Source organism: Aulostomus chinensis, chromosome 9, assembly GCF_037954235.1.
Source record: "Aulostomus chinensis isolate RoL2024-O1b breed Wild chromosome 9, RoL_Achi_v1.0, whole genome shotgun sequence".
In the NCBI taxonomy this organism is placed as follows: domain Eukaryota; kingdom Metazoa; phylum Chordata; class Actinopteri; order Syngnathiformes; family Aulostomidae; genus Aulostomus; species Aulostomus chinensis.
In genome coordinates, this window is record NC_141328.1 from 20,545,014 (window position 1) to 20,566,137 (window position 21,124).

Sequence of the window (21,124 nt, forward strand, 5' to 3'; positions counted from 1 at the left end):
CGTGAGGGACCTTTCTGTTGCACTCAAATTTGTTTGTGTTGTTCTTTCAAGGTCTGCTGCGCCTCAAAAGGACAGACGCTCCTTCGCCTTTCTGCAAACGCTTGTCAACATGACTCTGTGTCCAGCAGAGCAGAAAAAAATGGGTCCAGTTCATGTCCCATGTGACTGGCATGTCGCTCGTATTCTGCATATTGAGGGAGCGAGAGGGGAGTTAAGGCTCGTACAAACCAAGCAGATATTCTGTGTGCAACACGGAGAATCACTTCAAAAAAGCATCTTCAAGTCAAGTAACACAGCTCAGGTCCTGAGGGCTCCCCTGCTTTGTGAGTTTTGATCATTTTGAAATGCAGAAACACAGTTGGAGGTTCTGGTGTTACACCATGAGTACTGCAAAGATGACAATAGAGCCTGCCACAATGCTGACTGTTTCATGGCCAGGTCGATGACACAGTCCACAATGTCCAATCTGAGTTCATGGATTTCCATCCTCATGAACAGGACACTTCTATCTGCATGAAAATGCTGTCTGCACAAATTGATTTAAATAGAAATCAGTTTTAGTTTCTCGATTTCTAGCTCAGCATCTGAAATAAGTGCGGTGTAGACAAAGTTGAGCGCAAACAGACGATGTTAACAGTAACTCAAGTTTTATTATTTAAGGTCAAAAGAGCTTTAGTGTTGCATTTTATTATTACGTTGCTGTATTTTATCACATGCAGGAAAACAACAACATTATATCGACATTGTAAACCAGCCATCTGCCACCCTGCTCTCGAGATATTGGCAACAGCCATTGAAAACCCATCTTGGGTAACGGCTAGTAGGCTACGACCTGCCGCCCTCCGACTTCCTCCTTCAGAATCTCTATTGCCAATAGAGGGCGTGACTGTAAGGTCATTCTGGGATGTTGGTATATTTTTCCTTGAGGGACTGTCTCTCAAAATCCCATTGTTTAGAAGCGTGACCATTTTTTTATGAAGTTGAGGGCCAGAGTCAAAGTTGAGGTACTGTCCCCATAAACAGGGTTTGTTTTGATTCTGAAACCATTCGTCGGACTGTAACACATCTTATCATGCTGGGTACTGATGGAAACTGTGTATTTGGGAACATTTGGTGAAAGTTTCAATGTTTGGAACACGCTGAAGCACACTGGAGAAGAAAATTTCACTGCAGGAGCGATTTCAGAGTGTTTCTCCTGATATTTTGATCCCTGTTATTCAGTTGGCATCTATTCAGTCAATTGTGCATCCAACTGATGACAGCAGCAGTTTCCAGTGAAGAAATGAGCTTCAGAGGCTCCTCAGCGGCATGCATGGAGAGACATGAAACAGATGGTGGTTGAAAACCGAGGAATGGAGTTTTAGATCTGTGGCTGCCTGTCTATGGTTGACGCTAACAAATCACTCCTGAGGTGGATTCACGTCCAAATGCTTGTGCTCATAAATTTGGGGGTCCCTAATGTTCTTTTGTCCTCACCCCTCTCCCTGTGATTTGACAAATGTTGCAGAGAGCAAAGTACATTTTCCACCTGTTCTGGGAATAACCATTTGAACACCCATGAAGCGGTGTGATTAACTATGACCAAATGTTTAGCTGAAATATGGGAGGCAGGTTTTTGCAGAGTGAAAATAGGAATTTGGCGATTCGCTGGAAGTCTGAAACCTTGACATCCCTGCTGAAGAATACTTGACAACCCATCAGAGTTGCTGTTTGTTTTTTTTAGTTTTTAGTTCTATTTAAGCTTAATAGACTTTAACTTGACTTCAGCTTGCACAGCTAATGTTGAATTAAATTTCTTTCAAAAAATGCACACCACAGAGTCTGCTAGGACGTGCGCTTTCACGATATGTCTCATCTCTAGCCATCTCTCTCTCCTAAAAGATAGAACATTGGCCGCTGTGATATTCATACGCCTGCATCCTGGCATCACTTGTGTCAGGTGGAGCATAGAACTGGGCATCCTTGAGCGAAAGGCCACTTCCTGAAAGCCTCTGTTTGATCTGCTGGGGCTGGGATTGTCTGTCACTTCTACCTTACTTTGAACAAAGGAATCTGACGAATGAATAAATATACATCTAATCAGGTCAAACCCTTGAACAGTTACTGCTGTCCTCTTTGATGTGTTCGGTTTCACCTTGGAAGGGTTTTAGCTCCTTGTTGTCACATGAAAACTTCAGTCTTTATTGTTCCAGCTGGAGGGGCAGCTGCGTGAATCTCTATGCCACTTCGTCTCCTTTGCAGTGGGAATGGCTTTTGACTTTAACGATTTATTGTTACATACATTAACATGATCATATTTGACTTATGAATACTAATGCAGATTCAACTACATTGTGTGCACTGCAATATGACTAAATGACTTAAAAGCCCTAAATAATACTGAAAAACTTGTATCTCGCTGAATTTGAAAAATTGTAACTGTTACGTGTGTTTTGGATTTTTTTAACTGACTGGTGAGCAAATAATTATCATTAGCATGGGACACAATTATCTTTATCTTAACCAAACCTTCACCTGAGATGGATCAACATCATAGTGTGTTCAATCACATCATCACCCTTGCATGAGCTCAAGGGGTCAACCAGTTCCTCTTATTATTAAGTGTTCGGAGGCTAACGCTTGCTAGCTAGCACTACCTTAGGAACACCAAAACTAGCTACATGTCTGAGACAAATTTACTTGAGTAAAATATATGGTTTGATGTTATGGTCATCTGTGCTTAAGAGTATATTCGCTTAAGAACTTGACTGTTGAAACCATTTGCTCTGGGACTTCCTGGACCATTTGTGATAGAGCTAGCATTAGAGTTAGTAGTGCTAGCCTAGCCACCAATGGCAGTAGCGCCATTTGTGGAGGTAGAGGGGTACACAGCTCTATTTTTTGACTCTATTTGAGCAAAGTTTTGCACTCTTGGTTCACCTCTGGCCTATTTTGATTGGTTGAAATTATTAGATACAGTATGTACTCATTTTGGAGGAAGAGATAACGGCCCGTCTGCTGCGATGTCGCTCATACTCAGTCGAGAAAGTTTCTGGGCTCTATCAGCCAGATCGGTCACTCGTGTCGTGTGTAGTTAGGAAATGGTGTCATTATTGACCTGTAGATGCCTTCAGGTTGGATGGTTATCAAACATGAGAAGTTGAAAAAAGTTCCTTCGTTGTGGGGAGAAGTTACAACAGTTATTTTTAGGATGAATCATCCAAATTCGCCGAGTTGCCACAACCTTGTCGTGGGATGCAGCCTAAAAAGCTTTGCTATTTAAGATTAGGACTCTCATGGACCAATTAGCGGAGAATTCGATTAACTCCCAAGGAAGAGTTTGTAACAGTACTAACAAACCTCCATTTAAATAAAAATGGCAGATTTCCTGTACGGTTCAGGTTATGGCACCATGAAGATCTCATCATTTATGCCCACTGAAACATATGGTTAATTAATTAAAAAATTTTAGGGGGTGTTGTGGAAGCATTTTTTTGCACACCTATGGTCAAAACCAGTATCATATGTACGTTGTCACCAGGCCTGATGCAAGTGCAAAATTTTACAAGTTTCCGAGCATGTTAAGGCCCTCAAAAAGACAGTTAATTTCAGAGAACAACAGCCCACAACAGGAATCGCTCCTCGCATTTCAAGAGGGCTCTCACACCGTTGGCTGCTCGGGCCCTGATAAGATCTGTTTAATCACGGGCCTCTGTCGTCAGACTGACGGTTGACCGAGTTGTCATCGCTGCAGAAACTAAAGGAAAACCACCATCACCAGCCAAGTCCAGCTGCTGCAGGTGGCCACAGTAATGCAAACAAGTCCATGACGTGACAGTGAGGTGGAAAATCTGCAAAGTATCTCTTCAATACTGAACAAACACAGTCTTTGCAGTGTGAGCCTCCATATTTTTTCCTGATGTGACAGTGATTATGTGCCAGGCTCTGGCCCAGGCCGATACGTCATCATAAAAGCCATTCAGTGAGAAGCTGATAGCACAGCAGCACACAGGGGGAACTTCTCCATCTGCTAATAAAGTGCACTTCCACTGGCCATAGACTTTGGTGTGTGTGTGTGTGTATTTGTGTGCAAGGGGGTTGAGTTATAGTAATGGTCCACGAGTGGCAAGGGAGTCTTAAATGGTGCTCTTCTAGAAGATAGACTGGCTTCTGCAGGGCTTTACCTCACACATATTCACACACTCCCTGTGTGTGCAGACACACACGCGCACACACACACACACACACACACGCAAGACATAATGTGATATTACACAGTACTGTATATAATAACTTCTTCAAACAGCTCGGAGGCGCTGCACATGCTATAATGCCAACAACACACCTCTCACATTTACCCAGAATGCCAGTGTGCTAAATGTTATTCCCTAAACCATGCAGCCCTCAAGTGCATTTTCCACCTCTGAGGGAGGGCATGAAGAAAAGTAGCATGTCAGGATGTGAGGAGGGCTGGTTGCTTCTCTGTGTCTCCCCGTGGGCTGAGAGGGGACGTCTGGCTGCGGATAAATAAGCATCATCATCTACAGTTTAGGATTTGTAGCCTGGGAGCCCATGTTTTTCTCTCTTTGAGGAAGGAATTAGGACACTGTGTGTGTGTGTGTGTGTGTGTGTGTGTGTGTGTTGGAGAGAGAGAGAGAGAGAGAGAGAGAGAGAGAGAGAGAGAGCAGATGGAAACTCAAGGCAGTTCAGGGTGCAGCAGCAGTAGCAGTGTCTCCTTGCATGGACCAAACAGTCCAGTTCTCGACTTGGACGCCTCCTGCATTCAAATGAAGCCGAGCGGGACAGAATGAGCCTGGCGAACCAACATTTGGAGCTGCTGTCCTGCGCGAGTCGTCATCTTTGAGAGTTTTCCCGCCTCACAGGCTCACACAGGTGACAAGTGTGTCCCTTAATTGCAACTTCACCACCGACTCTCCCTCCAGCCTCGTCTCTGTCCGGCCGCGGCGGTGGCGGCTCTGCGTGAGACCCTCCGCTGCTGCTGTTGCCGCTGCTGCTTTGACGTGACAGTTCCCTTACGCTGCTGTGCCACATATGACGCATTTTGCGCTATTCGCTGGGTTGTTGTTTTTTTAAAATATATATATAGCTCAAGTGGATTTTTTTTTTTTGGTTTGTTTTTTTTTTCAACGACAAGTTTCCGCGCTAATTGGCAGGTTAGTCATGTCCGCCCTGGCTGACTTGTTTAGTCACACTGGCAGACTCGGCGCAGAAGTTGGTTGGGTATCATCATAATTCTGCTGGAGCGGCGTTCAGGACGTGTTAGCGGCTGAATTTACCAGCAGCAGCAGCAGCATAATCTCCCTGCGAGGATCCAAAACTGCGGGGGACCGCTCATCTACATACTTCCAGTGGATTTCAGCTCTTGAGACCCCAGCTGCGTAAACCTGGCTAGATCTGGTGACACTGCAGCCTGTGTGTGTGTGTGTGTGTGTGTGTGTGTGTGTGTGTGAGTGATAGAGAGAGAGAGAGAGTGTCTGTGTGTGTGTAGCCTGGGTGGATATGCAGCTCACTGTGGGAATTTGAAAAGCAAAGGGGGATTTTTTTTTTTTAAATAAGTCCCCTTTCCTGTTACAACCTCAAAATGGATGCCGACGACAGGCTGCGGAGACGAGACTGGATTAGCCGCTGATCTGCGTGACATCTGACAGGCGCAAGCGTTCAAAGTTTGGATAATCTACGAAGCAGAAGGTGCAGGATGCAGTCTGGAGCGAGGACGCTCTCCGCCGGTGGAGGTGCGTCACTCTGCTGCCTGCTGCTCCTCTGGCTCGTCTACTCCCACCTGCTCAGAGAGGGTAAGGACACTTCTTTTATCAGCTGCTCTGAGAGCTTCTATTGGGGTGCAGCTGCACAGCGTGGGGTCACATCACGTGATTCTTTTGAGGGGAGAAAAAAACAACAACCATGAAATGTGTCATAAAAAAGCCCCACGGGGACTTGTAGTGAGTCTGTGTTCATCACCAGTGGATTTATGGTGACCTTGTTTAGCTGTCACACTGAAATCTATAGAGATATTCCCGCATGGAGCAGCCACTGAATGTTGAAATGTTAGCTTTTGTCAGGTAGGATATATTGTGATAGTATTACATATTACAGTGGTCATATTTGCACGTTAGGACACATTTGAATTGTAACATGGCTTCCAAACCATTCAGAGTATAGCTTAATGATGATTTGATAGAGACAATCGATCTTCAGGTGAGAGAGTACCACAGTTTGGTTTCAGTCTTGCTTGCTGCAGACAGGACAAGTCTTGGCTGTGCATGCAGAGCTGTATAATCACTAGGGATGAGGCTAAATCCATCAGTGCCAGGCTTTCCTCTTGAATAATAAATCCTGCTGCAATTACACCTTCACCCCGACACAGAATAGAAAGCAAAAGGATGTTTCTCTGCACTCCTTTGGTTTGCTGTCCTTGACAAAACAGTTTCGACTCCAGCATCATCAAAGACACCGAGAACTGGCTTAAAAAGCTCTGGATCTTGTTGGGAGATGTTGAACACTAAGTTTGCAGATTAGATCTTTTAATCAAGTGTTGGCCAGCAGCATAATTAAAGCTGAGGAGGAGGGACAGTGGCTACATACATGTCTTTGGCAGCTTGCCGGGAATAAAAGTAGACACTGATGTGAAAAATGAAGTGCCTGTGTGCTGAAATGTGCCCCCTTTGCTTCTAATTTGCAGAGTTCTCTCCTAAAATGCAGCTGTCGCCAGCTTCTCATTTCCAGCCCTCAACCATCTCTCAAGCCCCAGCCGATTATCTGTGGAGCCACAGCAAGCCTCACATTCCCCTCAGCCATTTATTATCAACTCGTTTTCATCTGAAAATGATCTCATTAGCCTGTTATTGTGTAAAATTGTTTAATCAATCTCTTGTGAACTTGACTAGCCTCGATAATCTTTCAGCAAATCAAGCCTACAGGGTTTGACCTGCTGGTTAAAACGTCTGGATATGATTTGATCCTTGAGATCTTCCGTGTGTCCCTCAATCAAACTCGAAACTGAATGATAAGTAAGGAATATATTTTTTAATCTGTACTTGTAGTTGTCTAATTTAACTGAAATCCTGCTAGCTGTTTTAGAGGGAGTTGTGATTTTTCGTTGTTTAAGCTCAGATTGTTATTTTCTTTTGAATCTTTCTGCCACATGCACAGCTGCGCACCAGCTCTGTGCGTCTCCCACCGCCACATCTCCAGAGGGGTCTTGTAAGCAGTGAGGAGTGTGGATGTATTGCTGGGCAGAGAGGTGAAGCCTTGTGGTGATGAGAGGCTGCTTTGCCTCCGCCCTCTCTGTAGTTCATCTGTCATGGCAGCCAGGACAGGAAATCAAAGCACAGCAGCCCTGTCCATGCACGCCATTGGGCCAGCGCCTGCTGCGATGAATGGCCTGTCAGATGCTCTCTGCGTTGCCAGTTTATTCAACGATAAATTTGGAAATGCCTGGATTTCCTCACCGGACCACACTCCTGTGCAGCGGTGCGGTCTGACCCTCTCCGCTTTGTCACCCACAGACCTTTGGGGCGTGTGTGTTTGTGTGAAGAGAGAGAGAGAGGGATTGGTTCTACTGCATTTGTAATTTGGAAGTGGGCAGACAGTTGACCTTTGCTCTAGCTGGCCTCATGAAATTTAATGTCTGGATTTGAAGTAGAAGCATCTTGTGTAATGATAATGTGATCAAGTGAAGCATCTCCAAACTGGTCATGTACAGTGACATCACAAATCTTCAGTGAGCTTTTTAGACCCTCTTAGGTTCGCTCTTTTTGGTTTACCAACCTGCAAGCCTCCCTCTCATCTGTCTCATTTTCAGCAGCATTATGTAGCCATTTTCAACCAAAAGCGGCATTTATTCATTTGGACTCGTGTTTCTGCCCTCCTACTGAACACAAGTCCCAATATTCACTGTAATTTAGCTCTTTTCGGCTCTCTGTCTGCTCCCGTGGGAAATATTAGCCATTTGGTTCAGAGCAGCGAGTGTACTGGGGGTTTTTAGAGCTTCTTTTTTTTTTCATCCAGAAACAGGTGGCTGACAACAACACAGTCAACCGAAACAGTAACATAGCAAAACTGCTCCATAAAGCCGAGTTGAGATGCCGTTGGGTGTTAGTCCTGACCGAACGAATGACAAAAATCCCCAATTAGATTTTTTTTCCTTACATGAAACTTGAATGAACCCTTATTTGACAGTACTTAAACATACCGTGCTTCAGGGTGGAGGAGTGTCTGTGACTACTTAAATATACCGAACGTTTTTCATGAGAAGAGGTTCATTTTTACACGTGCACTCACATTTAGAGATTGTATGAGTTATAACAAAACAATAATCATGTTCCTTATGCTTCATAAACCAAGAAATGATTTGATGGGAACTGAATGTGAGTTGCAGGGGGAAATTGGAGTTCTGAGTGAAATGCGCTGCCCTCTAGTGGATGTATTGCATAAAATTACACTACATTACATAGTTTGAAATAGTTGTATTTATGAGGGGGCATAAATGAGCTTTAAAAGGGTTGCACGTGAAAAAAAATTAGCCAAGTGAAAAGAAACAAAACACACACAGACACTCAAGAGAAGAGGGAGCTATATAATAACCTCAATGTAATTAATGTTTAACTACAGAGGCTTTGTAGTTGCTTTCTTTTCAACTTCAGGATATAAGAAACAGACCAAACCCAGTCGTCTGTATGACGTCTGCTGCTTCTGATTCAGTAATAACGACACGCTCAGTCTGGCCAGCTCAGATAGTACGGATGTCCCAGGAATACAGATAATGTGGCCTTTCAGAAAACTATTTAGCTAACTGGATTAATTGGTTAAAATTCAATCAAAATTGGTTAACAGTTAATTATGAACACCCCTAATAGCTGCTGGAAATGAGAGAGAGTATCGGACAGAAACATGCCCCCTAATTAATGGTCCTCTGTCTCAGCTGCGCTGTGTGCATGTTCTAAATTTCCATGTTGATAATAGATTGGATGGTGTGTTTCAGTGTTTTCTGACGTCCCAGGGGAACCATAGAAACACAACCATCGCGGCTTAAATTCCTATTGGTTGGCACGGGTCTTTTATCCCTGAGCTTTGCTCTTGTGTGTTCAACCCAACTCTTCCTCTGACTTAACACGACAACACGCACAGCAAAAGATTTCGAGTTTACCTATACTGTGGAAAATGATGGCGTATATCCTCAACTCCCTTTTACAGAACAGATTGTGTATTATCACCGTGTTGTGTTGATTCAGTTTGACAGTTCAATCAGGAAGCCTGAAAGAAATAAACACTCAGCTGGACAAGCTTTCGACGAGACTGACAGGACACATTTTTGTCACTAAACTTTTGAGGTGACCCACAGGTGCAACATTCGGCCCAGAGCTGAGGACCCTCTCTAATGTGTCCTGTCCAAATAAACCAGACTTGTTGGCTATTCTGGTTGAGATCCCATCTCTAACAAATCAGCTCACGTGTGGACTACAGCGAAGCCTCACGGGACACTTAAAAATCGTTGTTTTGCTATTCTCTTTCAAGTCGGGGAGCATGGCCTCAATGTCCAAGCGTTCAACTCATCACAGCAGCAGAGAATTACAGACTTTTTGAAGTGAAAGAGATGATTTCCATTCTGTTCTTCCTCAAGGTGTCATTAAGTATGCTAAAGGAGACCTGCTTTGATTATGACCTTGGCTGTAAATTGTAAGCAAATCATCGAGGCCTGCTTCTATGGGCCGAAGAGCAGTAAAAGTGTGAGCATCTTTATGGAACGAAATGAAAAGAATTTTTACAGCTAAATCAATTTGGCAGCACACAAAGCTCATATTTCATAGCTCCCTGAATATGAATTCTTTTTAGCCGTCAGCTTTGACCTCCCCTGTGGTTGAGTGTGGTGCACCGCCCTGTGTATTTCTGCAATGTTATTTTCTCTGCGGAAAGCTCTGGGCTTGAACAGCTCCATCATTGGCAGAGTGGTGTAAATGATTTGAGTAAGGCTCCTTCTGTCTTGTGTCCTTTTTTTCTTCTTCTTATTTTTCTGCCTGATGCCACACTTATTTTTTTCTCCAAGTGTTGTGCTTTGATATTAAAGCTGCAGTTCACACAGTCGTGTATTACTGTACAGCACTTATGAGGGCATATTAGTCTTATGACGCGCGCCATTTTTTTGTCTTTGCACAAAAGAAAGGAGGACATCCTGGAGGGCTATCTGAGCGAAATTTGAAGTGAGTCACCGTGACTTTACAGTCCTCCTCGCTGCGTCACATTCAGCAGAGCTACTGTTTTCTTTTGCAAGGCGTATTGCGCATTCATGCCTCCAGCCAATTTCCAATTTTTCGGAGCCTAATATATAACATGTTGTAATATCTCTGCGGCTCGGACTGTGTCGTAACACTGCAACGTTTCATGTCACAAATCTGGACAACTGGGCAAGACGTGTCGTGCCGCAGAACGAAATTACAGCGTCCTAGTAGGGGATGTATGTAAAAGGAATATTTTCTACTTTAAAGCAGCCCTCGGCAATGTCACACAACAGCAGCTCGGAATAGTAGAGGAAAAAAGTGGAGATGCAGAGGTCCTGCAAAGTGATGTAAGCAAACTCCTGCTTTCCAGTGAAACAAACTAAAGCGGTTGCTCTGTCCTGAGGAAGCGCCGTCCTGCCGTTGCTACTAGAGGTTTCAATTTGTCAGTCCCTGTTGGGGGAGAATAACTGCATACCTGACATCCGAATTAAATTTGGGCAAACCCAGCTCATTCCTGGCGTCTCAGTAGGTGGGGACGGAGTGTGTCTCTGTCTTCTGCTTGCAGCACCACTGGGTGCTTATGCTTGTATAAAAACTGTGCTCAGTGCAGCTTTAGCAAGTCTCCCGTTCATATCCAATACAGTTATGACAAAACGAAAGTCACAAGGATGTGAGAGGACGATGTGCTCCTCAGAACGGTAAATGGAGGACTGACTGGGCAAACATGCTCTATGTGCCTTCTTCCAGATAAGTGAAGCCTCATCTTGTAAAAGCATAACAAGCGCAGCCCGGCTGCTCTCTCACTTTCCTCCCGCCATTGTTCTACAGTCATGTCTGTCAGCTACAGATTCAATTGTGTACTCAGGTGCCATTACATGTCCTCCGACTTCAGCAGAGAGTTATTCACTTGCATAAATATTGATCGCGCGGCGGTGGAGTATTGCACGTGAAGTCAGGAGGCCTTTTAAGCAGAGCGCATTAATATGAAGCGTGTGTTTGTGCTCCGGCGCTCTTCTGCCTGACTTGTTTAGCAGCGGAAGATCACGGCGGTGTCAGGAAGCGTGCAGCATGGGGTCATCCAAACATCTGCCTCTCTCACCTGGCGTCCTATTACATGCTACCTACTGTACTGCGCGCGTCAAACGATGTTAAGGTAATGAGATGCACTTGGCTGTGGCTGCCTCGACTAGCATATGCTCAGTTTAATAAGACTGCTGCTTGATGTCGTCTTGAGTTGTTAATAACAGAGAGCTGCAAGATGAGAACGGACGTGAAGGGGAGGTGAGGTCTCTGTCATGGCTGCGGTGGAGGCCGAATCTAATTTCATCGACCTTAATTTTATTGAATGTCAAGGTTAAGTTTATTTACGTAAGATACAAGACTGCTGAAATAATGATTCAGCGATTAGTTTCAGTGATAAGCAGCCAGCGAATGATCCATTTGAAGTCCAACAATGAGCCTCACACGCCCTTTCACAATTTCAACCGTGCATTTGTTATTCCACAAAAAAAAAAAAATCTGTTGGATCGATTCCACCATTTCATGAATGTGTGTGTGATTTTACTAGTTTAATCAAAGCTCCTTAACATAATGTGCAGCAAATGTAGCCATTCACAAGAAGGACTCAGGGCGAGCAGCAAGCCCTAGCGAGCGCTCCTCCATCCACGTGGCTGTCGTCACAGATTTAAGGAAGACTCCGACCCAACGCGGCGGTCTATGATGGACGTGTCATTAGCGAGGATGTTGCGCTGGCGGGTGTGGAAGAGAAGAATGTTTACTGGGACAGCGACCTGCAGGACTCAGAGGATTTCCAAGCAGAATTACATCATTTGTCATGTCACACTTCTCATGCCAATCAGTGTGGAGGCTCTCAGTAAATCATTTATTTAAGGCGAAGAGAAAGTCCTCTGTGCTGTGGGAGCACGTTGTGATGGGTAATTCTCATCACTGCTCACACTTTTTCAAAACGCAGGCACACACACACGCACATTTTGAAGTATCACTTTAGCTAAGTTTGATGCAAAACTTGAAGAAAAAATTACAAACCTCAATTTCAACTTAAGGTAGTTTGTGTGTTGTTGTTTTTTTTAAATGAACATGCCCAAAATGAAAGAAGGAAATTCCCCCCCCCCCTTTTTTTTTAAAAGAACTCGCAAAACTTGCTGGCACCAACAGTTGCAGCTCCTCCTGCTGCAGATTGTTCCTCAAGACCTCTCCATTTTCACTGGAAAATGTGCATCGCGTAGCTGAGCGTATTCGCTCCGAAACCAGCTGATGAATGCACCGAATTTGCATTTCATCTTTTTCTTCCATTTGTAAATCTTGCTTAAAGTTTGCTTGACAGTTGAACAGAATACAACTGCTGATTTCATCACACTCCGAAACAAGAATTTTCTGTCAGTCTAACACTTTTTCGTAGATGTCGGCATGATTCATGTAGGTAGGCTTCTCAACCAATATTTGAAAAATTCACATAATTGGTCCATCATTTCAAGCCAGGCACACAGTCAAATGGGACCGTGGTTTTAAAAATCTGGGACCTCCCTGTAATCGTGTAGTTTATATAACGCGTCCTTGAGGGAGACGCTTAATTGCAAATTGCGCATCAGCTCCCAACGTCCACTTGCGGCAAGAGTGAAACCGCGCCGTTGATTTAGTTTGGGGAATCCATTGTTGATAACAAAACGCAGCGTGAGTATCATCCCTAAAAATAAAAGAATGAGCCAGTGCTCATTACGTTTTAAAATGTGATATCTGCCGCCGCTACTAAATCAATTTTGAGTGATTATCTGCACCATTAATATTTATAACATTGCACACAATGTTTCCAATCTCCCATAGAGGATCAGCTGAATTCCAAATCTGATTTTAAACATGTAAATATGATTGTCATGCTCTCTTAACTGGTGCGTTGTTGGCAGCCCCGTTCTCATCCGTACGAACAGCACTTCTATCAAGAAAGAACATACAAAGGAACGAAGATAATCACTCTGAATTATTCTTGTATGCCAGTGCAGTGATTAGAGTCTGATTGGCTCTCTCAGGGAGAACTGGTTAGATTCAGTGCCAGGATATTTAGGCCAAGCCAGAACAGAGGAGCTCTATGCTATAGTTGGCTCTGTATGGGGAACGCCACCAAAGATAATACATATTGTCATGAATAATGCACTGCACCGGCTTTACAAGACTTTTTAATAAACATAGCTCTAAATTATAGTTTGCAAAGACGTTCTTTGCCATAAAACCTAATTTTTATCTTTAACAGCCTGTAATTACAAACTATAAAGGAAGATTGTTTTAATATGGAAATGGAGTCCTTGTCATAGTTCACTCTGTGGAGTCTATCATATAATTTTACGGCATATTTCCCCTGAGGAGAGGAAACCAGCTCCCAGGCTGCTTCAGTCGTATTGGAGCAGGGAAGAGCTGCATCTCGTACTAGCGCCTCCGACAAAGGCATTTTTAGCCCTTGATTTATCTGCACGGTCTTAATTAAAGAAACAAACAAGATAATAGATCAGCCAGAATGAGGCAAATGTTTTATTGGTAATTAAAAGTGTCTAAATAAAGGACAGTAAATAGCTTGAAATGATTGTGTTATTAAAAGGAAAGATGAAAGCGGGGGTTTAAAATTCACCGTGCATCCTATTACGGTCAGGTGGTGGAGTTTAACAACCTCATAATGCCCAGCAGTTCTCAGTGCTGCTATGATGCATATTGAATCGGGGGGTGGGGGGGGGGGGTGGACTCCTGCTGGCAGCCTATTGCAGGCGGAGATATTTAGATATTTGTGCTCTTTGGTGATCTGCAGTGTGTCTGATCAAAGTGTTGATATGGAGAGGCGAGACACGTCCTTGCTCTAAGCTGTGTGTGTTTGAACCCCTGCGTGTATGTGCTGCCACTTTGCACTTGTTTAGCGTCGTGATTCAGTGATAAGGTCATCAGACTCAGTCCTGAGAGCAAGTCACTGCTCTCTGCATCAGCCTCTTATGGTTCGGAGCTAACGGGATGGCGGCGTGTGTTGCTCTTCGCCGTTATTTCTCATTTCATCATGTGAAGTAGACAGAGGGCCAGGTATCCTGACAGAAACCCTCCGTCACATGATTCAGCTGCTCAACGTTATGAATGATGGAGTGCTGGAGGCGCTGAAGGACACTTTACAAAGCCCCCACCCACCAACGCCACACCCTCACAGCGCACAACTCCCCCCACACACTTTACTCTTCTCCTCCTTCAGGCTTGCTGCATGCAGCCCATTCATCTGTTCAGTGGTGAAACATGGCAGAGAGCACTGATATCTGATGGCACCTCTGTCCTCCGAGCATCCTCCATGCATAAAGAGACTCGCCTCAGTGAAAGAAGGGCAGAGGCTGGGCTGGGTGGAGGGTGGGGAAGGGTGGGCAGCATGGCTAATGCTATGAAATGAAATGTGCACAGCAGTTCTTCAAAGGTGATAGTGTTTTATGACTCCCAAGACTGCTGTAGGCTATAATTTTTATGTCGAAATACAATTTTATCAACCTAAAGCTGCAACTCAGAGTCCATCGAATAATCCATTCATTTGGATGCATGATTAACTGAGATTTATCCAATTCGCCTGCCAACAGAGTGGAGTCAAATGATGGATAGCCAAAGTCTGACTGGCAGAGGCTGCAATGTTGAGGTAGTGAAGCTGGAGGAAATCTCTGGGTGTGTCGCCAGTCAAAAAAAAGTTTCTCCTGTGGAGAGTTTGAGTGTGTTCTACACATTTCACTCCAGTTAGATGAGACATTTTGTGCGCAAATGTTACGTTCTGTGGAAATGCGACAAGATATTGGTGCCAGTGGAAAGATAATGGGCTCACCAGCAACATGAGGCTCTGTCATCTGGTGATCATGACTCTTAATCCATCCATCACCGCAGGCCAAAGTGTCGGTCAAAGAGAGATTTGACCTGATTATTGTGCTAAAGTACATATTCTAAAATCTGGATCCACCATCTGGAGACTGAATAAATGGGAGAGGTTCTGTTGGTCAGTGCTCTGTGTGTCTGTATGTGTGACTATTAGCAGGATTACACAAAAACTACCTGGCTGATTCTTTACAAACCTTGGTGGAAGGTTGGAGCGTGGGCCAGGGATTTTGGATGGATTTAAGATTGGCCGTTTGTCTGACACACACTCAGAGTAAGAGAATGTGTTCAACTCGTCTCAGAAAAATTGTTGAACTTGTCCCCTTGGCCACAATTTTCATTCTTCACGTCATTTTCTGTCAGATCAATAACAAATGTAACTGTTGAAGCAAAAATACATTTTGCGCAGTGACCCTACAAGAGAAGCCATTGACCCCAACTCCAAGGTTAAGTGAGACCGGGCTTTTCAGAGGGGAAACTACACAGAAGGCTGTTGACTTGCCTTGCTTCCCCGAGTAAAAACAAATAATGTAACATTCAGGGGACTCGCCTGTCTGCCATGTATCATCATTTACTATGAAGCCAGTCTCTCAGCTGAATCCTTCAATCAGCAGAGACTAAGCAGTTGGCATCACCATCTCTCCCTTCAACTGTTTGGTCACATCATGACTCTTTTTGAAACACCTGTACTCCGAATGAAAGTAGTCCAACAAAGTGCGCAAAGTTCCAGACGATCCGGTCCAGTAAAATATTGAAGCCCTTCATTACATCCCTCGACACACACGGACCGCTGTTTCATCACCACCATTTTATTCTCCGTTGCATGTGAAGAAAAAATGATGACAAAAAGTCTCTGATCTTTTGATTGACATTTGGTCGGAGCCTCTGTGGCTCAGGCAGTGCCCCCGCCAAGCCAATTGGAACAGAGCCAATGAAAGTTAAAAAAGAGAGAGAGAGAGAGAGAGAATTTTTCATTCCAGTGATTCAGATCGGCTGATTAGACTGCATCTGTGCTGTTTGTGACGTTCCTGTCAGTCCCAACTCTGTTTGAACTCCTGTTATTGTTGAAGCTCACAGTTGCATCATATCATGCTTCCAGTAATGAGCTGTATGAGCACACCGATGCTGCTCTCATCTACACTCAGCACACCAATCTGTGTGCTCGTGCTGGGTTTCTTTTAAATGAAAATAACAAAAGTGATGTCTTATATCTTTGGAGATTTTCAATAATTTCTTGGAGAACACTGCGTGACACGAGGTCAGCCCTCTCCAAGTTTACTTCTAGTTTGATTTATTGATATTTTAGGATGTACCCAAGCCTATTTTTCACTCTCAGCTGAGCTGATAGAGACATTAAAGTGACACTCATGTTTTCATCTATTTTTCCCCCACTCCTGTTGAGTTGGGACTATTTTTCACATCTAGTTTTTGAAACCTTTACTGCAGTTTACATTGTGCCTTAAGGCTGCACACTCCTCCAGTAAATCTTTTTGACATGCAGGGTGATGAATGCGGGTGCATGTACTTGTACATCTTTGATTATTTTACAACCCCAGATTCCTCTCAGCTCAAAGTGCACTTGAATATTTCAAAGAAGAGACTTGAGTCCATGCATTCTTTGTGACTTGCCAATGTTTGGAGAAAGTTCACCGGGTCGCTATAATCATCGTTTGCAATATTTCCACTCGCTCTTAAACCTAGCAACTTATGAAACATTAACGTCCCGGCAGCAACTGCTGAGGTAATTTTGTTACCCATTTGTGTTGATCAACAACCTTTTCAGCCTTTGCTACTATTACAGTCATTTCATGCAATAGAGCAGTTAGTATCTCCTTTAATGAACCTTTAAGAGTGAAGGGAGGCGACTCGATGCAGCACTATGAAGGAGTGATGGCTGGTGAATGTGAGGGATTGACCTTACAGGAACTGCAGCGCAGAGTCTTTTCCAATCTCGCTCCTCTGTGTGGATTATATTTCAATGTCATCTTGAATGGCATTCACTGGCAGCTATCCATTCAATGCAGATGAGAGACTTTACTTTTCCTTATCATTACAAAGGAGAAGAAAGTTTCCACACTTGTGTCTGAGCCTCACAGTTCAGCCTCAGATACCTCACATGAATTTGAAGAGGTGCGGCGAGTTCAAGCCAAGTCACATCGGATACACTCGCGCGCTTTAATTTATTAAGTTCAGCGGCAGTTCAGCGGGCTACTGATTGGTTTTTAGTTTTTGTTGCAACCTTAAATGAAAGAACAACAAAACACCTCTGTGATCACAAATGACAAAAGTGATACAGTAAATGTGTCATTTACCCACACTGGAGCATTTGTTCTTCCAAATGTGTTGTTGAAAGCAGCAAACACCCTCAAGCAATTTACTGTGATTAAAGCTTGTTTATCTATAAAACGCAAGAATATTAACAAATAATGATTCCCTCCAACACACCAGGAAGGCCGACATAAAAGGCAATTAAAAATGTTCCCCCGGGATTCCAAATAATTTCTCAAACTAAACGGCTGCCTCAATGTGTAACGTTCAATGGAACTGTCAGGCGCAAGGAGGGTTCATTAAATAAATCAAAACACTGAAAACATCATTGTTACTGCGCGACTTGTGTTTGCCCGTGGCGGTTGGACAGTTTTCATTCTGACTCATTGCTGCATGGAAGGAAACCATCTTCAAAGCTGTGCATGAGCTTACAGCTTTGACGACAAAGCTCGTCTCCTCACCTTGATGCTGTTGTTTTTCTGGCGAGGACTGTCTGTGGTGTGTCGTGGCACGACCGGGATACACTATTTGAAAATGTTCTCCCTCCAGCTGTCGGATCGCGTGTCTTTCTATGGGAGTGTTCATATCTTATCGCCTCGTTAGCTCCCACTTATGGTTAGACAAACAGAAAATATCTGTTGAACAGATTCTAGGAGGGATTTTTGTTATCTGCATGATCACTTTTAGACACTTGTATCCACAAGCACATTCTGTATTAAAACTGAAGAATTATTCCATTCTGCTGTTTTCTGAGGTTCAGTTAGACATTTTTTTTCCCGTCCCAGATTTCAAATGAGACCATTAAACTGCTCAGTGCTGCTGTTTGCACCTCTGAACACCAGTTGCTCCCCTGTAATATGTTCATTACGCTCTCATTATGCTAACGTGATGTACTTTGTTCCTCGCTGCTGTGTTTGGCAGGCCAGTTGGCGGTGGGAACCTGCGAGATAGTGATGCTCAACAGAGACAGCAGCGTTCCCAGACGGACCATCGCCAGGCAGACAGCCCGCTGTGCTTGCCGGAGGGGCCAGATCGCAGGCACCACCAGGGCAAGGCCGGCCTGCGTGGATGGTAAGTTGATTGACCTTTCTAGCCCTGGAGTGGGGATTTTGCCTGTGGTGGGACGGTAACACAGTCTTTAGCTGCTGTAAGTGAAAACAACAGGCCAAGTGGTCGTAGAGGCATGTGAGTTTAATATCTCGGGATTGTTTTTGCTGAACGCTTGACTCATGGTATTGCGCCGTCATAACTAAAACATTCCAAGACAACCAGTAAACAACTGTTGCGTTTCTGATACTGCTTCTCATTGCATGTAAAACATATTAAATATGGTTATATTGTAAAGATTTATAGAACCAAGAATTACAAAGAGTTAATGGTCCCACATCCCAGCAGCCATTTTAACATGTTATTGTAGGTTAAACACAGATGGAATTGATCAACTCAGTTATGGTCCTGTTCCATTTAGTGTGTCACAGCCATCCCTGACCTTCCAAATACAACAGGGCCATAATTAAGTTTCTAATACTGCGCACAGCCGATACGATAATTACTTTATTCCTGTGGCTGACGCAGATAATGTCACATCTTTTTAATGGTGAAAGAATTTGATAACATGATCTTTATGCACACCTAAGGTTAAGATGTAATAAGCAATGCTGGATGAAGATTAATAATATCTAACCAAATCTGACATCACTGCTTTTCACCCTAACACAAGAAAACCAAAGAAACCTCCCCCCAAAAAACAGTTCTAACTCTTCAAATTATTTGGTGTAAAGTACTTCCTGCATTCTTTGTTGCTTACTGGGCATTTGTCTCAAAATGACCAGCCCATCTTATTACTTAACTGTATCATATTGCAATACTTTGACTGTCAAATCAAATCAAACCTTTCAGTCTTGTTTTTATCTCTTAATCGGCTTTTACTTGAACGTTTTATGTCGTGTGCAGTGAAATCAGAACAAGAAACACATATCAGACTGTGAAACTACATAGGAAATGCAAAAGAGACTTGGGAGGCAGCTATAATACTTAACTTTAATCAGTTTTACAGAAGACAACTAAGTGTGTATGCTGACATCTTCTCAGTAGCAGTAGTTTGGGAGAGAGTACTGGTGCTCCAAATGTGTAATCAGCAGGTCACATCCCTGGTCTTCACCATGGCAAAGGGCTGGTCATTCAGCAGATTCCTGTAAACTCAGCAGTTTTCAAATGGCTTTGAATAGGCATGACCCCACTCGCCATTTGTTGCTAGCTGGCTGTGCAACGCTTATGCTATGTCATGCTGGCTGCTTCGTATTTATTTCCAAACAGCACTTGAGCGTTGTTGAGCTTTCATTTGACCTGTGAGAGTCAATGCGTTAAAAGTTGCAGACTCTTTTCCCATCCTCACACCTACTGCACATTGCAATTGCGCTGTCTTTGGCTCGATATTTTCCAATCTATAGATTCCATTATCGGAACAATCACAATATCCCTTTTTCCCATTATGACATTAGAGTCAGGGCGACTTGACGTCAACAAGTAATGAAAAAACACCATACAAATGCAGGCTCCAATCTTTCACATTTCAAGTTTATTCACAGTTAAAAATCATTTCAGTCAAACGTAATAATGAGGCGTTTTACATATTGAACGCTTTTGTGTGAGTTCATTGCTGCTCCAGATTCCATCCATCATCAACTTTACTGCCCTGGATTAATCAATACAAATTGATGTTCATGTGTTTGCTCTGCGCGGAGCAGACACACGAACTTCATCTAGCGATTAGGAGCAGCACTTGATTGTGTCCTTACAGCAGGCACGCTCACTCAGAATTTCTACCTGCTGAAATATTGGTGTCCTAGAGCATCTGGTGACATCTCATGTACGAGAGTGTCTCGTCAATGATCTGCAGAGTTACAGACGGTCTCAGCCAGATTGATTTCTGGAAAACGTGGTCTCCCAGCATGCTCCTGCGTGTTAAGGCAGTGTCCGGCTGTTGCGCGCAGCCTTTTATTCCACCTCATCGACATATCTTTTGGAAGCTTGTTGTCAAGTACACTTCTGTTTAGCAGCTCAAAGAGGCCCCTGCTTGTCCTTATGAGCCAAGCTGCGGCTATAGCTGGAGCCTGAGTCTGAAAAGGACTCCAGGACTTCTGGTCCTTTGAGCCACAACGCGTGGCGGACTTTGCCAAACTGACAGTGGAGAGAGTCTGTCATTCTCACTATCCTCAGCATTGCTGCTGACCACAATGTTCTGTTGTGGGAATTGGCTGCATTCATCCTCAGCATCCTCACTGTCACTGATTGTTGTAATATTTTCTGGTGAGAATGACATGTCAGTATTGTAGTTAGGGTTAGAGTTCGACAGGAGCTCCTCTTCAGACCTGGTGGAGTCACTCAGCTGGATGTAGCGCAGGTTTGCGTCAAAATGCATGGCTGCAGCCACAGAAGTAGGGTATTTGTTACACAAGCGTTCACTCCACGTGATATCAGTCAAACCTTTGACAGCGTCTGCATGCACTCACCATCACTCTCCCAGCCCCTTGCACATGTGCAGCAATGTTTAGCTTGCTGTGGATGAAGCTCTGTTCGCCGGTCCATGTCTGGAGCGTTGTCAGCCTTGTTAGCAAGTATCAAAGTATCAGTCTTCTGATTGGATCATTAATTAATCTGACTCGGTTGTATTCATGGAACCAGCGCATGGCCGGACTCAGAAGGAAGTGGGCTTAGAAACATGTCGGGAGCTTAATGACTGACTGTCTCTC

The 21,124-nt window shown here is 43.9% G+C and overlaps 1 protein-coding gene across 5 annotated transcripts in view; it reads left to right on the plus strand.

The window, feature by feature from the left end:
• Nucleotides 1–4,547: 4,547 nt before the first annotated feature.
• The window catches only part of tafa5l (TAFA chemokine like family member 5, like), a 46,652-nt gene continuing 30,075 nt past the window's right edge, over nucleotides 4,548–21,124 (plus strand). For 2 of the 5 annotated variants that reach the window (XR_015117907.1, XR_015117906.1), the window contains exons 1-2: nucleotides 4,548–5,792; nucleotides 18,294–18,443. Coding sequence is in view for 3 of the 5 variants with exons in the window: in XM_086214155.1 (XP_086070281.1) it covers nucleotides 5,696–5,792; nucleotides 18,294–18,443 (247 nt within the window). In the remaining 2 variants the exon portion in view is untranslated. The remainder of the gene's footprint in view (nucleotides 5,793–18,293; nucleotides 18,444–21,124) is intronic. The other 3 variants (XM_086214155.1, XM_086214153.1, XM_086214154.1) reach the window with 3 other exon arrangements.